Source organism: Onychomys torridus, chromosome 20 (genome assembly GCF_903995425.1).
Source record: "Onychomys torridus chromosome 20, mOncTor1.1, whole genome shotgun sequence".
NCBI lineage: Eukaryota > Metazoa > Chordata > Mammalia > Rodentia > Cricetidae > Onychomys > Onychomys torridus.
The window spans coordinates 20,533,598-20,551,079 of NC_050462.1; the positions used below are offsets into that span (position 1 = coordinate 20,533,598).

General features: G+C 37.6%; 1 protein-coding gene across 2 annotated transcripts in view; it reads left to right on the plus strand.

Moving 5' to 3' along the window:
- Window positions 1–17,482, plus strand: part of Cep290 (centrosomal protein 290) — an 83,922-nt gene that overhangs the window by 33,494 nt on the left and 32,946 nt on the right. For both annotated transcript variants that reach the window (XM_036169571.1, XM_036169569.1), the window contains exons 25-30: window positions 1,476–1,649; window positions 7,936–8,047; window positions 9,409–9,614; window positions 10,592–10,743; window positions 15,244–15,355; window positions 16,240–16,695. In XM_036169571.1, the coding sequence (XP_036025464.1) occupies window positions 1,476–1,649; window positions 7,936–8,047; window positions 9,409–9,614; window positions 10,592–10,743; window positions 15,244–15,355; window positions 16,240–16,695 (1,212 nt within the window). The remainder of the gene's footprint in view (window positions 1–1,475; window positions 1,650–7,935; window positions 8,048–9,408; window positions 9,615–10,591; window positions 10,744–15,243; window positions 15,356–16,239; window positions 16,696–17,482) is intronic.

Consider the following 17,482-nt stretch of genomic DNA (forward strand, 5'->3'; position numbering starts at 1 on the left):
GAGTACCCACTTACACGTGTCTGTCCCTTTACCCAAGAGCTATTTCTATTTGGGTAGGAATTAAGGGTGATTCTGAGACTTAGCAATGTTATTGTTTTTATTTTTTGGCCTTTAGAAAGATTGGACTCTTGGGGTTTTACCAATACAGAAAGTGCTTAAATACAGCTGGAGTTCTCTGTCATTTTCTCTTTCTTCAAAGAGTTTTGTTTTTGTTTTTGTTTTTTGTATTTTATTTTTTATAATAGAAAATAAAAAGGGGGATATTTTAAAGGAAACAAAACATATTTCCATGTCTTTGTCTAGCCTGCCTCACAAAATGAAACCACACCCTAGAACAAGGTAGAATAGCATCTATTTATTTGAACAAAGAGAAGCTGTTGCAATTGGATATGGAGTCACTATACTCAGGAATGAATTATAACTTCAACTTCTTCACCCACCTCGTCAGCTTGGCTAGTTACTGCACCCCTCGCTTCCACCACTTCACTGGGCTTTTTAAGTGACTCTGGCTTATCATAGGACATCTTACTGGACAGAACTAAGAGTCCCATACCTTGTGTGTTTCAGTAAAGCCACTTTAGTGATGGATTTTCAGAGCTATCATAGAACAAATGTTACTCTTCTTCCCAGGACTATACCAAATACCTAGGATAATTCAACTGAGAAATAGGAAAGGTCGGTTTTGGTTCAGAAAGTTGGAGACATGGGAATATGATCTCATTACCTTTGGCCTGTGGTGGCATAAGAACATCATAGTAGAGTGTGGGTAGTAGAGGCCTTCTTAATGTAGCCAATTATATAGTAAAAAGAGAAAGAGAGCATGAAGGGACAGAGGTCCCAAAGTACTCTCTGAAAGCAGCTTCCAAGTGACCTAAGACTTGCCACCAGACTTCACACCGTAGTTGTTTCAGTTCCCTGACAGCACCACTCTGGAGAATACACTTTTAACATGTCTCTTTGGGGAAAGAATATTCCATATTAAATTGTAGGAAATACAAAATAAGAAATAACTTAAGTCCTTATTATTACCATTTAAATATCTTAATCACTCAATAATAGGAACCAAAAACGAGTTTGTGTGACTTCAAGAAAGCAAACATAGCTGAAATGTAAAAACTCCTTTAGTCTATGCTGATTCTGTCACAAAGTGTCAAATCGATTTTAACTTCTAAACTTTAGAATAGGCAGGCATAAAAAGATGATTTCTGGATGATTGCAGATTATTGTACATTCTTAAATTAACTCTTTTATTTTACTGTGACAAGTTATAAAATAACTCATTTAAATTGCTAATTAAAACTTTCCAAATATTTTTTCTTATATGAAAGAACATGAGAAATATTACGTATTTTTCAAATAGCTTTAAAATCTGCTTTGCTTTCCATTGAATTATCTTTCTTAGAAGTGACTAATGCTTTACTAGAAAAAAAAATGTGCAAATTTAACTCAGTATATCCTTTTTTTTCTCCCCCCAGGAAATGGCTACCTTCAAAATTGCAGCTCTCCAGAAAGTTGTAGATAATAGTGTTTCTCTCTCTGAACTAGAACTGGCCAATAAACAGTACAATGAACTGACTACTAAGTACAGGGACATATTGCAGAAAGATAACATGCTTGTTCAAAGAACAAGTAACTTAGAACACCTAGAGGTGAGTGGGTATGATCTTTGAACCTTGGTATACTAGCCACTTTACTTTGAGGGCATCATGGGGTCTCTAGGAATTTTACTGATTTCAAGTGATTAAAGCTTGGTTTTATTTATGTAATTGTAGTGGAGATATATTATAGGTCTAATCTAATTGTGGTTTATCCCATATATCAATGCATATACCTAAATTAACATACTGTCTATTTATAATTGCAAAAAGTTTAAAGTGATTTTATGCAGGTCATCCTCTTATGTGTCTTATATGATTTACCTGAGCCAAACTTCTTTCATGGCACACATGTAATTAATGGGAGAAATGCTACTAAGTACCCATTCCTTTCTTTTCTTACCCTGATTTCAGAGTCCCTAGATTTGGTTTCTTATGATGAATTTATTTGACTGTGGATGCATTATCAATGGCATTTCCTAGATGTTGGATAAGCTTGCCAAATCTCCATTCTCTTATGTTTTAGAAATATTGAAAATTAGGGTGGGGAATGAAGGAGATGGCTGTGAATGTAAAAGCATATTTGGCAAGTTATTTGGATCTGTGAAATGCATATGTTTTAGTTTCTTTTCCATTTGTGTAATAAATCACCCCAACAAAAGCAACTTTAAAAAGAAGGGTTTATCTAACACAGTTCATGGTAGAGTCAATAGGGAAATCAACATAGCAGGAGTATGAATTAATTGGTCAAATTGTGTCTGCAGTCAAGGCACAGGTGAGTGCATACTTCCTTTTTCTTAGCTTGCTTGCTCCATTTTATGTAGTATTCTCCCACTAAGGGAAGTAGTCCTGTCTATGATCAAGATGGGCTTTCCTCCATTAGTTAATGCAGTCAAGATAATCCCCCAGAGGAGCCATCTCCCGGCTGATTATAGATTCTGTCAAGTTGACAACTACTACATCATGGGGGGAAAAAAGCCAGCTTGGACCCATTGTTGAGGATGCCTTTCTGTATGCTGTGAGTGTTGCTCTGATTGATTGATAAATAAAATGCTGATTGGCCAGTAGCCAGGCAGGAAGTATAGTATAGGTGGGATAAGGAAAGAGGAGAATGCTGGGAAGTGGAAGGCCGAGTTAGAAGATGCTACCAGATGCTGCCGCCATAAGAAGTAAGATGTAAAGTACTAGTAAGCCACGAGCCATGTGGCAACTTATAGACTAATAGAAATGGGTTAATTTAAGATATAAGAACTAGATAGCAAGAAGCCTGCCATAGCCATAAACTTCATAAGTAATATAAGTTTCTATGTGTTTACTTGGGTCTGAGCAGCTTCCAGACTGGCAGGTAAGAGAGATTTGTCCTAACTCTGGGCCAGGTAGGACCAGGGAATCTTCAGCTACAACCCATAATGACATCACTCCAGAAGGAAGGACAGAGAGGAAAATTGCCTTGCCTAGAAGCTTGTGGCCAGCTAGTCTGAATTCTACATCACAGAAGCAGAAACAATCAGAAAATACCCTGCTTGTTTCGAAATGAATGGCAAGAACAGACTTCCAAAAGCTGTTTTTAGATCTCTATCACATGTGTGCCTACATACATCACACACAGAGGAGAGAGTAGTGGAATATCATAAGTTTCATTAGACTATGGTATGTGCAGTCCAGGCCTTTCTTTATTCTGTTTACTGCTTCTTAATCTTTATTTCCTTGGTGGTGGTTGTTGTTGTTGTTGTTGTGTGTGTGTGTGTGTGTGTGTGTGTGTGTGTGTGTGTGTGTGTGTGCATGTGTGTGTTGGCATGTGTATGGCACACTGGCTTGTGCAGACGAATATGCACATGTGTGCACATGCATGTGGAGGTCTGCAGTTGATGTTGGTATCTTCCTTAATCACGCCTCACTTTTATTTTGTGAAACTGAACCTGAAGTTTGCCAGTTCTTGCTAGTCTACCTAGCCACCTGACCTGAAGGTCCTGTCTCTGCCTCCTGAATGCTGAGACTGGAAGCTGCTGCCTGCTTGACCATCTCTTTACATGGATGCTTGAAATCCAAACGCTAGTCCTCACACTGCAAAGCAAACAGATGTATCCTCTGAGCTGTTTTTCTAGATTTGATATGTAGGGGTGTTTTGTTTGAATGTGTATATGTATACCACATATTTGCTGTGCCTGCAGAGACCAGAAGAGGTCCTTAGACCTTCTGGAACTGGAGTTACTGACAATTACAGCCAGTGTTATTTCCAGCCCAAATCTCTACATTTTTTAAAATTAAGCAAGCAAGTTTTGATTTTTATCATTCTCAGTAGAAATAAAGGTATATGTCTACAGGCTTCTCAGTAGAAATTGAGGTATCTGTCAGGCTTCTCAGTAGAAATTGAAGTATGTGTCTGCAGGCTTCTCAGTAGAAATTGAGGTATATGTTTACAGGCTTCTCAGTGGAAATTGAGGTATATGTCTCCAGGCTTCTCAGTAGAAACTGAAGTATGTATCTACAAGCTTCTCAGTAGAAATTGAGATATATGTCTACAGGCTTTCCAGTGGAAATGAGGTATATGTCTACAGGCTTCTCAGTGGAAATGAGGTATATGTCTTTAGGCTTAATCTCCTTTCAAATCCTCCCGAAAGCATGGAATCATAAATAAATTGGAGAGCTCACAAGCTCTTACTTGCTTAGGGGAACATACTGAGTAAATCAGATATTTTGTTTCTGATGACATCTGCAAGATGGCTTGAGTCATTATGTATTAATACTACCTAGGAATGATCATGATCCATTTACTTTTTATGGCTTTTTCTGAAGACCAGAGGTGATTCTGTTACTGTTCAAAGATAATTCTGATTATTTAGATGTAGTAATAATTTCCTTTTCCCATTCTTCATGTCCTTGTCTTCTGTTTCTAGTATTAACAAAGCTCTTGATGATAAACCTGCGGTTAGCTACCAGTGAGCCATTTCTTTCCTTATTTTGTATTGCTAAATATCAAATTCAGGCAAGAACTGAATCTCTGAACTCCATCTCTGGTCTTCAAAAACAAGTTATTTAAAGTTTATTTACTATTACTATTATTAGTTGCGTGTGTCTCTGTATATGTGTTTATTAGCATGTGTGTAGGTCAATAATTTTCAGGAGTCAGTTCATGGTAGGTTCTGGGGATGGAACACAGCTTGTCTAATGGAGGATTTATTAAGGCAGTTCCACGTTGTTAAAAAGGAGGTTTATTTTGAGGTAACTTACAGCAAGTAAAGGTATTGGTTACAGGATCTGGGAGAGGTGAGGTGCAGTCTAACTGGGTTCTCTGGAGAACTCTCCTCCATCTACCACCCAGCATCCAAGATCACCAGGAACCAAGAGAGCCAGCACATCTGGATCTTGGGTCTTTAAGGGCTCCCATCTTTGCCCTGCCTCAAGGGCAGGTCATAGGTAGGCATGGCAGTTACCGGAAGCCTCACTTCCAGGTCAAAGCTGGACCAGCCACCCACTACACTTGTCTGGCTTGCATAGCAATAACTCACATTTGCTGAGGCATATTGTTTGCCTTCAGTGGATAACTTGTAGCTTAATTCTTCTGTTTCCCCGAAGAACTTTTTTGTCACTCCTCAAAATTAGTATATGGATATGAGATGTGGATATACCTAGGCTGGAGGAAACGCACAGGTGTTAAGAGTGCCTGCTGCCCTTGCTGAGAACTTGAGTGCAGATCCCCAGCATTCATGGTCAGGCATCTCACAACTGCCTGGAACTCAAGCTTCAGTGGCATCTGAACTATGGGCACCTGCATTCCTATGCACATGCCACATACAGATACACACATACACATAATTAAAAAAACTTTTTAAAAAAATTCATATGCCTTGTAATTTAATAACTGTCTTTTAACTTAAATAGTATTAATAATTAATTCATTTCAAAATGCTTGTTAAATGTCCATGCCCCCAAATTGCCTGTAACAAAACTGCCTGTAAAATTTAGTGGATACAATAACCATTTTATTCTTGTCATAGCTTCTTGGTATCAGAACCCAAAGTCACCTGCTACAGAAAATTTTATCTTTCTTCTTCAGTGTCTGGTGTCTAGGCTGAGAAGACTTGGGAGACTAGGAAAGACAGGTGGGGGAGGGGAAACTGTGATCAAAATGTACTATATGAAAACAGGATTTTGAATAAAATATTCCATTGGGCAAAAAAGAAGAATGGCTGAACAGGGGGCAATGGGACCGAGGTTAATCTGAAAACCCTTTCACTCACATAACTGGCACCCAGCAGGGATGACTGAAGGCTGGTTGTCTGCTGGGGATGTTTACCAGTGTCTCCCTGTGACTCCACACATTGGAGCTCACAGCCTGGTACTCTCTCTGTGTTACTGAATTTCTCACAGCTATTGTGTAACTAACAAGGTAGAAAATATGCTGCTCTCTGTAACTTTGGAAGAGGAATATGTCATTCTTTACTGTTGTCTATTGATCAACAGTCACAAGGCTTCCAAAATTTAGTGAAAGACAGCATAGTCCAGTCCCCACCTCTCAATATAAGGAATTCAAAGAGATTTGTGACCCCTTTAAAATTGTCATAGCTTTTTTTTTAAAGTCAAGGAATTTTCTGCTGGGCTGTGTGATAGCTACCTCAAAACCCAGTCTTTCAAGACTTTTCTTTATGCTATGTAAGACCCACTATCCATTTAAAACAAGTGTTGAGACTGCTGTGGTTGCATACATCTTTAGTCCCAGCACTTGGGAGTTAGACGCAATTGGATCATGAGTCCAATGTCAGCCTAGTCTGTATGCAGATCCTGTCTCAACCAAAATGAGAGTGAGAGTAAGAGTGAGCGAGAATCCCTTGTTTCCTTGTCTCCTGTCCTTTCTGTAATTCGTTTATAATTTTAACACTATAGTCACATCTTTTATGACCAATCCATCTCTAGTGGCATTGTCTTGGTTTTTCTTTTTACCTTGTTTAGTTGCAGCCATTATTCACATTGCCATCTCCAGACTTAAATCCTCTTTACTGCTGCTAAAATGATAGTCATGAACCACATGAATCAACCACTCCCACATTTAAGCATCACTTGAATGGCAAAAAGTCAGATTCTTTCTCTGTTTATCGTATGTTAGTTCTTACCGTAGGGCAGTGGTTCTCAACCTCTGGTTTGCTAACCCTTTGGGGTCAAACGACTCTTTCACAGGGGTCGCCTAAGACCATCGGAAAACACAGATATTTACATTATGATTCACAACAGTTGTAAAATTAAAGTTATGAAGTAGCGACGAAGATAATTTTATGGTTGGGGGTCAGCACAACATGAGGAACTGTATTAAAGGCTCAAACCATTAGGAAGGTTGAGAGGTCTGCTTTAAAGCAAGACAAGAGTTTAAGGAAGTGAAAACAGGCTGCATTAAGAAGAGATTGGGTATTAGAAGACCTCAGCAACAATAAGCAAAATTAAGAGTCTAGGACTACAGATTTTGGAATTTAGGAAATGTGAGCCTCAGTGAAGGATATCAATAGTGGGTTGGCCTGTGGGGGGATTGTTTTAACTAACTTTATTAATATGGGGATACAAAGCCTACTGTGGTGCACCCCTTACCTAGGAGGGGGTTTCTGCTCTGTGTAAGAGTGGAGAAATCAAGCTGATATGAGCAAGCAAGCAAGCATACATGCGTTGATGTGACTTGACTAGCTATTGGAAGTTCCTGCCTTGAATTCCCCTTAATGGTAGAAGGTAACCTGGAATTATATGCCTTAAATAAGCTCACCCCAAAATTGTTTTTGTGATAGATTAATTTATCACAGCAACAAGAAGAAACTAGCACAGGAGATTCTACCACACTCACATATACACAGACCCTAAATGGAGAAGCCTGTGAACTGGGGGATTTGTGCTTACTTCTCCGTATTCTTAACATCTAACACCTGCAGATGATGTACTAGGGATGTGCACTTAAGTGCTTGTATGAATGAGGCAAATAAGCAAGAGTTTGTGAAAGTTATGAAACCCTCTGTACTCCCTGTTGGTTAAAATGAGTAGCTATCTTTATTGGCAAAGTGTAATACTTGGAAGTCTAGAGCCAGATTTATTATATACAAGAGTTTCATTATTATTTTTATTAGTGTGTGTGTGTGTGTGTGTGATGTGTGAGAAATTATAACTTGCAAAAATATTTTTGAATCTCGTTAATTTCATCATGTGATTTTTTTATTTGCATCTTTTTATAATAAAACTTAAATTTTTAGATTAAAACATAGATTGTAAGTTTTAAGAGATAATGTGTCAAGTCAAAGAAGTGGCACTTCTGTGGCACTCATCCTCTTTACCGGGCAGTTCATCTCTATGTGTGTCTCTCCTTCAGTGTGAAAACGCATCTTTAAAAGAACAGATGGATGTTATAAGTAAAGAACTAGAGATTACAAAGGAAAAGCTGCATACCATTGAACAAGCCTGGGAACAAGAAACTAAATTAGGTAAGTCTTAAGACTGATAATATCAAGAGATCAGTTCTAACTGTGATTCTGTTTTACTGAAAATTCCTTTTCTATAGTAAAATATGGGGATCTAGTTTGATTCAAAAGATGAACTGCATCCTACAGTTTAATTTAGCATACAAATGATGAATAATATCCTGTGTGTTTGGTTTATAGTTCTTACATGAATTTTTTTTCCTAGTAAATCATATATTATTAATTTTTGTTTAAACACTAGTTATTTTGAATTATTTTAACAATAAAACCTAGTGATAAGTTTGAAATATGTTTTTTCTGAGTACAAAGTTTGTGTTATATATTGTTACATTTAAGTGATATCTTAAAATATCAAAGAAAATTCGAGAATTTTTGTTGCCTATATTTGCAGTAATATATGGTAATATTTTTCTTATGTATATTTTTATATTTTATGTACTTTAAATAATAAACATTACTTGTTATGTACTATGTCAATTTAGTAGAAATTCAAACTATTTCTATATTTAATCATCTATCTTATAAAAACTCATGCAATGTCCTATTATTTGAGTCGTTATGATTAAAGTGTTAGGGATGTTTTTTATTTTGCCATTATTTAGAATGCTGAAACGATTACCTTCATTTACATCTGAATTGCATATTACCGTATATGAAATTACATGAAGTATTTGGTACTACATGTATGCAAGGCCCAAAACAATGCTCATGATTTGAGATTATGCTTGTAAAATTTCTTAATTCTGTAACTTCAGACTTTATTTTCGAGCTTGTGTTTGATGGCATTAAAGATCAAGTCATCATTGCACTTGGGGTTTGATGGCATTAAAGATCAAGTCATCATCATCACACTTGGGGTTTGATGGCATTAAAGATCAAGTCCTTGCAGGTCCCAAGTGTCACTGCTGTCCTCTACTGCCCCAGTGACATTAATGTCTTTCCGTAACAAGTGGTTCATTTGAACGTGTTCCAACCCTCCAAGCCTGACACAGCTCTGCACTGACCTCTGGTGCCTCAGATTCTTCCCAGAGTTCCTCTCTTTCCCGGAAGTCCTGCCTATCCTCTTCTGCCTAGCTGTTGGCTGTTGATCTCTTTATTAAAGCAGTCAGAAGATGCCTTAACAGAGACACATTTTCTCAGTGCACAAAAAGATTATCCCACACCATATAGTTTTTGTTGGCATTTGATTAATGGAGAGATGTCTTCTAGAAAGAATAAATGGATAGGCATCAGACAGGTAGGAATAAATAAAGAGAGGAATGCAGATGTGTCTTAATTTATAAAGTCCATTCCTTGCTATAGAACTGTACTACTTTTTATACCTCTTGTGAATTATCTTCTGTGTAATGTATTATTATCTACAGGAAATGAATCAAACATGGATAAGGCAAGGAAATCAATGACAAATAGTGACATTGTTTCTATTTCAAAAAAAATCACGGTGTTGGAGATGAAGGAATTAAATGAACGGCAGAGGGCTGAACACTGTCAGAAAATGTATGAACATTTACGGACTTCATTAAAACAAATGGAAGAACGTAATTTTGAATTGGAAACCAAATTCACTGAGGTTGGATATGATTTTTACCATGTAACTAGACAGTAAGAATTACTGATAGTAGATATTGTATTATTAAGAACTTTGTGTCTCTAAGGTAGCATATGTATGCATCATTTGCATTTCTTATGATGGCTTTAGATTAAACTTTTTTTTTGGTTTTTCAAGACAGGATTTCTCTGTGTAGCTTTGCGCCTTTCCTGGAACTCACTCTGTAGACCAGGCTGGCCTCAAACTCACAGAGATCCGCCTGCCTCTGCCTCCCGAGTGCTGGGATTAAAGGCATGCACCACCACCACCCAGCCTAAACTTATTATTTTTATAAACAAATTCTTTCTTGCCAATATCATGGTATTAGTTTTAATGAACAGAAGGTTGTTGTTTCTTTAAAAAACAAATTGTCTTCCAGTCCTATTATTTAAAAAAACATGTTTGGGTACAAGACTATAATAAGAGGTAAAATATTAAGAAATCTCTGCTTTCAAAAACTTTAATAGAAAATTAATAAAGATTTTTAGTGTGGCCTGAATTAAGCAGTCTGAAAATATTTAGCAACTTATGATTAAACAACACCTTACAGATGTTCCCTTAGGTTGATATATTTTCCAAAGCATAAGCATTATTTTTATTTTAAGCGACTAAATATTAATAAAAATTTATATGATTTTGTAAAATTTGTATAATTTTAACTATTTTAAGTACTTTGTTTATAGTTCAGAAATTCTTAGTGATTGCCTAAAATAAATAATTTGTGATGGAATTGGACTCTACTACATCTTTTTTATAATTTGTTGTTGATTCTTTCTTTCGTCTGTTCTTACCACTTTGTACCTATTTCTGGACTCGGGGAAAATAAGGAAGACTATAGTACTCAGAAGTCTAGAAGTCATGTGCTCAGGCTGTGGCTGTGTTCATTGGCAGCGTATAGTAAAGCAGAGTAGATGGAGTGAAACAGTCTTGAGGAGTACCTTATTGTTACTTTTCCACAGCTTACCAAAATCAACCTGGATGCACAGAAGGTGGAGCAGATGCTGAGAGATGAATTAGCTGACAGTGTGAACAAGGCGGTGAGTGACGCGGACAGACAGCGGATTCTGGAGTTGGAGAAGAGTGAGGTGGAACTCAAGGTCGAAGTGTCTAAGTAAGTGCCCACAGACATTTGTGTCTATGTGATTTGTCTCCAAAAAGATCCCTACAGACAGAAGGGATAGTGTCCGTACCAGGTGACATTACATCAAAGAGGAAATGACCTCTCAAAGTGTGTCTCCCCGTCTCCCACCCCCACCTCCCCACTCCCACGCCCCCCCACACACCCCATCCCCCCACCCTCCCACACACACGTCAGATGAAACTGTAGAAGGCACTAAAGCTGGAACAGAAGCCATGTAGGGCCACATCTCACTCATATTGCCTGTTTTTCAGGGGAAATGGAGATAGATGACTTAGTATTTATTTTATTAACTTTGAAAAGAATTTTACCTTTTTATAGGTTGATGTAAACATAATTCATAATTAATTTCTATTTTGATTTAATTCACATTTTTAGGAACTAGCTATGTGGTAGGTATTCTGCAAGACATTTGACATATTAATTCATGAATTCAGAAACTACTAACACTGAGGTAAAAGTGGTTTTTGTGGTTTTTTTTTTTTTCATTTGGCAGGAGGAAATTTGCCCAGCTACTTTAGAATACTAAATACATGCAATGCACTCACTTTTCTAGTCAGGTGCTTCTTCGGTGGGTAATCATAGGGAACAATGAGTTCATGTATCAAGCACAAATAACTATTAGAAGTGTGTGTGTGTGTGTGTGTGTGTGTGTGTGTGTGTGTGTGTGTGTGTGTGTGTGTTTTACTTAAAAAATTATAGCCATCCATTTAGAACATTTGAGAGGAGTCTTTTTGGGAAAATCAGTCATTTTTAACTCTTTCCATTGTGACTGACTTTGTTTCTTTTGGGTTTTTTTTGTTTCTTTTTTTATTTTTATTTATTTTTTATTATATTTGTGTTTTAATTTTATGCATCAGCCATGAGTTCCCCCTGTCCTCCCCCCTCCCGCCCCCACCTTCCTCCCATCCCCTCCCCTCCATTCCCATCTCCTCCAGGGCCAAGACTCCCCTGGGGATTCATTTAAACCTGATGGATTCAGTATAGGCAGGTCCACTCCCCTCTTTCCAGGCTGAGCAAAGTGTCCCTGTGTAAGCCCCAGGTTCCAAACAGCCAGCTCATGCACTAAGGACAGGTCCCGGTCCCACAGCCTGGGTGCCTCCCAAACAGTTCAAGCTATTCAATTGTCTCACTTATCCAGATGGCCTGATCCAGCTGGGGGCTCCACAGCCTTTGGTTCATAATTCATGTGCTTCCATTAGGTTGGCTATTTGTCCCTGTGCCTCTCCAATCTTGGTCTCAACAATTCACACTCTTACAGTCCCTCCTCTTTCTCGACAATTGGACTCCCGGAGATCCACCTGGGGCCTGGCTGAGAATCTCTGCATCCACTTCCATCAGTTATTAGATGAGAGTCCAGCACGACTGTTAGGGTGTTTGGCCATCTAATCACCAGACTAGGTCAGATCAGGCTTTCTCTCTATCATTGCCAGCAGTCTACAGAGGATGTATCATTGTGGATTTCTGGGGACCTCTCTAGAACTCTGCCTATTCCTGTTCTCATGTGGTCATCATTTATCATGGTCTGTTATTCCTTGTTCTCCCTTTCTGTTCTTGATCCAGCTGGGATCTCCTGCTGCCTTAAGCTGTCTTTCCCTCAAACCTTGCCCTTCATTACTCCCACTGTCATCCAGGTTGGTCATGTCGATCTCATCCATGTCTCTGTCATTGGGTGATCCCTGTGTCTTTCCTAGGGTCCCGTTTTCTAGGTAGCCTCCCTGGAGTTGTGTAGCAGTCTAGTCATCTTTGTTTTACTCATAGTATCCTCCTATGAGTGAGTACATACCATGTTTGTCCTTCTGAGTCTGGGTTACCTCACTCAGGATGATTTTTTCTAGATCCAGACATTTGCCTGCAAACCTCATGATGTCATTGTTTTTCTCTGCTGAGTAGTACTCCATTGTGTATATGTACCATATTTTCTTTATCTATTCTTCAGTAGAAGGGCATCTAGGTTGTTTCCAGGTTCTGGCTATAACATACAATGCTGATAGGAACATAGCTGAGCAAATGCCCTTGTGGTATGATTGAGCATTCCTTGGGTATATGCCCAAGAGTGCTACAGCTGGGTCTTGGGGGAGATGGATTCTCAATTTTCTAAGGAAGTGCCATATTGATTTCCAAAGTGGCTATACAAGCTTGCATTCCCACCAGCAGTGGAGAAGAGTTCCCCTTGCTCCACATCCTCTCCAGCATAAGCTGTCTTCTGTGTTTTTGATCTTAGCCATTCTGACAAGTGTAAGGTGGTATCTCAGAGTTGTTTTGATTTGCATTTCCCAGATAATTAGGGATGTTGAACAATTCCTTAAATGTCTTTCAGCCATTTGAACTTCCTCTGTTGAGAATTCTCTGTTTAAAGTTCTATAGCCCATTTCTTAATTGGACTGTTGGGCATTTTGGAGCGATCAGGAATTAAGGGAACATACCTAAACATAATAAAGGCAATCTACAGCAAGCCAACAGCCAACAGCCAACATCAAATTAAATGGAGAGAAACTCAAAGCACTACCACTAAAATCAGGAACAAGGCAAGGCTGTGTCCTCTCCCCATACTTATTCAATATAGTACTTGAAGTTCTAGCCAGAGCTATAAGACAACATAAGGAGATTAAGTGGATACAGATTGGAAAGGGAGAAGTCAAGCTTTTGCCATTTGCAAATGTCATGATAATATACATGAGTGACCCCAAAAATTCAACCAAGGAACTGATACACCTTATAAAACACCTTCAGCAACATAGCAAGATACAACATCAACTAAAAAAAATCAGTAGCCCTCCTATATACAATAGACAAGGGAAGGAAACAGAGATACATCACCCTTTACAATAGCCACAAATGATATAAAATACCTTGGGGTTACTCTATCTAAGCATGTGAAGGACCTATATGACAAGAACTTTAAGTGCCTGAAAAAAGAAATTGAAGATGTCAGAAAATGGAAAGATCTCCCATGCTCATGGATAGGCAGGATTAACATAGTAAAAATGGCGATCTTACTAAAAGCAATCTACAGATTCAACACAATCCCCATCAAATTACCAACACAATTCTTCACAGATCTGGAAAGAATAATACTCAACTTCATATGGAAAAACAAAAAACCCAGGATAGCCAAAAGACTCCTGTACAATAAAACAACCTCTGGAGTCATCACGATCCCCGACCTCAAGCTCTACTATAGAGCTACAGTAATAAAAACAGCTTGGTACTGGCATAAAAACCAACATGTGGACCAATGGAATTGAACTGAAGACCCTGACATTAACCCACACACCTATGAACATATAATTTTTGCCAAAGAAGCCAAAACTGTACAATGGAAAAAAGAAAGCATCTTGAACAAATGGTGCTGGCATAACTGGGTGTCAATGTGTAGAAGGCTGCAAATAGATCCATATCTGTCACCATGCACAAAACTTAAGTCCAAATAGATCAAAGACCTCAACATAAATCCAGTTACTCTGAACCTGATAGAAGAGAAAGTAGGAAGTAGTCCTGAACGCATTGGCACCAGAGATCACTTTCTAAATACAATACCAGTAGCACAGACACTGAGAGAAACAATCAATCAATGGGACCTGTTGAAACTGAGAAGCTTTTGTAGAGCAAAGGACATGGTCAACAAGACAAAGCCGACAGCCTACAGAATGGGAAAAGGTCTTCACCAACCCCACATCTGACAGAGGGATGATCTCCAGACTTTGTTTCTTTCTTCTCCTGAACCTTTCCTTGTAGATGACTAATTTATAGCTATTTATTTCATTATAGTTTTATTATAGAGGCCTTCAGATCAGTCTGAGGAAACCCGGTGTATATGTTCTACTTAGCTCAAATTAATCTACCCCAAACAAAAGACTATGTTATAGAAATCATAAGGGAAATTTGTGAAAATGCATAATTTGTTTTGTGTGTGTGTGTGTGTGTGTGTGTGTGTTTCAGCTAACTGATAAATTGAAATAAAGTAATCACACTTTCTATATGTAACATCTTTCATATATAAAGTTCTGTGTATGAAGCACATAATGTAAAGGTTAAAATGGGAGTTTTACATTGATTCTTAACTAGGCAGTGGGAACAGATTAGCCTATTTACGTTGACCTATCATTTCCTAAATATAATAAATAGTATCTTAGGAAAAATGTGTAGGAGCAAGTGTTATCTGACCACCTGCACTTGGAAAATGACGTAAGTCATTATCTCAATTTCACCCAACAGATGGCATTATATTTCAAAATGTATATATTATTCTATACCACAGGTGATGGACTTCCCAGAGTAAGATGTTTTTATAGATCACTTTTTGTTCTCATATAGAATTAGGTTTCATGAAATGGTTCAAGAGACCCTTGAACCCTTTGGACTTGACACAAAGAAGAGATCCTAAAAACCAGTTGCTTTTCTAGAACGGTGTCTCAAAATTGGGGCTTTTGGTGTTTACTGAATTGTTCCTTAAATATTTTATCACTTTAGACTGAAAGAGATTTCTGATATTGCCAAAAGACAAGTTGATTTTTTGAATTTGCAACAACAGTCCAGGGAGAAGGAAGTGGAATCCCTCAGAACACAGCTGCTAGACTACCAGGTCTGTATAGTACTGCCTCCTGGGTTTAGTTGCTGTTTGCTAAGCTCACCGCAGACACTGATGCAACCGTGCAGTGCTAACCAGAAGTAGTGCAGCCATACAAACCCATTTCTGTTTGTTGGGACTTTAGAAAACCTCTTTTTGTTTGTTTATCTTTTGTTTTTGTTTTTTGAGACAGGGTTTCTCTGTGTAATTATCCTGGCTATCCTGGAACTCACATTGTACACCGGGCTGGCCTAGAACTCATGGAGATCCACCTGCCTCTGCCTCCCAAGTGCTGGGATTAAAGGTGTGCACCACCATCACCCAACAGTAGAAAACTTCTTTTATTTGAAATACCTATAGATGGCATTTGACAGATGTCAGCCACAGTTAACACGCTAAGGAGAAATAATTATTGAATCCTTATTGACTGTATTTTCTCTTGTACATGTTTGTAGCTTTTCATATAACCCCATGTTCTATAATTTTTAGAGCATTAAAAATTATCATTTATATATAAATGTATACATATATTTAAATATATAATTTATATTTATATTAAAATATATAAATTTATATTTATATTACAATATATTTATAAATATGTATGCTTATATTTATTAAGTATGTATGACAATTGTGCTGTTAATGTTATCTGAGAACTAAAAGGCAAAAACACTACCTTTCCAACTCTCATTTAACTAGAATTTTAAGTATGTTTCTTTCTGGGTATATAGTTGGTAACTATTGTGTTAAAGTAAAATTCATTGTTTGTTTTTAAAAAAAGCTCATGTGCAACAGTGTTTTATATTTTTATTTAGTAAATCATGACTTTGAACCCATGATATATTTATTTAAAAAAAACTTGAAATTTACTATAACTGTGTACTTTTCACTGTTAGGCACAATCTGATGAAAAGGCGCTAATTGCCAAACTGCACCAACATGTTGTGTCTCTTCAAATTAGTGAGGCCACGGCTCTTGGTAAGTTGGAGACAGTTACATCAAAACTCCAGAAGATGGAGGCCTACAGTTTACGCTTGGAGCAGAAACTGGATGAAAAAGAGCAGACTCTGTACTATGCTCGCCTGGAAGGCAGAAACAGAGCGAAGCACCTGCGCCAGACCATTCAGTCTCTACGAAGACAGTTCAGTGGAGCATTACCCTTGGCTCAGCAGGAAAAGTTCTCCAAAACCATGATTCAGCTGCAGAATGACAAACTGAAGATAATGCAAGAAATGAGGGATGCCCAACAAGAGCACAGAAACATGGAAAACAAAACGCTGGAGATGGAGTTAAAGTTGAAAGGCTTAGAAGAATTGATAAGCACTTTAAAAGATGCCAGGGGGGCCCAAAAGGTAAAACTTGACCTGAAATTCAGTATTCCCATGTTATGTAGTAATACTGCTCTTAATATGTAGCTGTGTGATGAATGTTCAATTTGTGCATTTAAAATACTAGTTGTAATTAGCTTTGATTTTATAAATTAGAAATTTGTACTTTCCTAAGCCAAGATCTTTAGCAAAAATACTTCTTGTGTGTGTAATAGTGCAAAATTTTAAACGTTCTAGAAAAGTTAAAATAAACATTAAATATAATAAATTAAATGATTTAATAGTTATCAGTTGATTTCTACTCTGCACAAACATTTCCTGTTTGAATTTTTTGTTTTTATATGGTAAATAATTATCTTGCAATTAAATCCTATACTCTGGTAGAAATACTTAGAGTTTATTTTTTTTTAATTTTCATTTATTGGACCAATTTTTCAAAATTTATTCTTTGAGGGTTTTCTATGTGTATATATAGTAGATTCTTGTCACGCTTATCCCTCCACTTTATTGTATCTTCCTCTTCCCTCACCTCACCACTTCTTCCCATTGAATCCTTGTCCTGTGTTTCATGTGCTTCTGTTCATTTTGTTACTGACTGAGCTTGCCCAGCACCAGTCCTGGGAGTGGGAGTGGGAAGCTGTCCACTCAGCGTGAGTAAGTCACCAGTAGCTATATCACTGTAGACAAGGGTAGGATTTCTAGTTTTAAAAGTAGTACCAGTGTGTCAATAAATTGACGACAGTGAGTATATAAAAAACACGTGACAGTGAGTGAAAAACAGAAAGCAAATGTTACTAATATCTGTTTATTC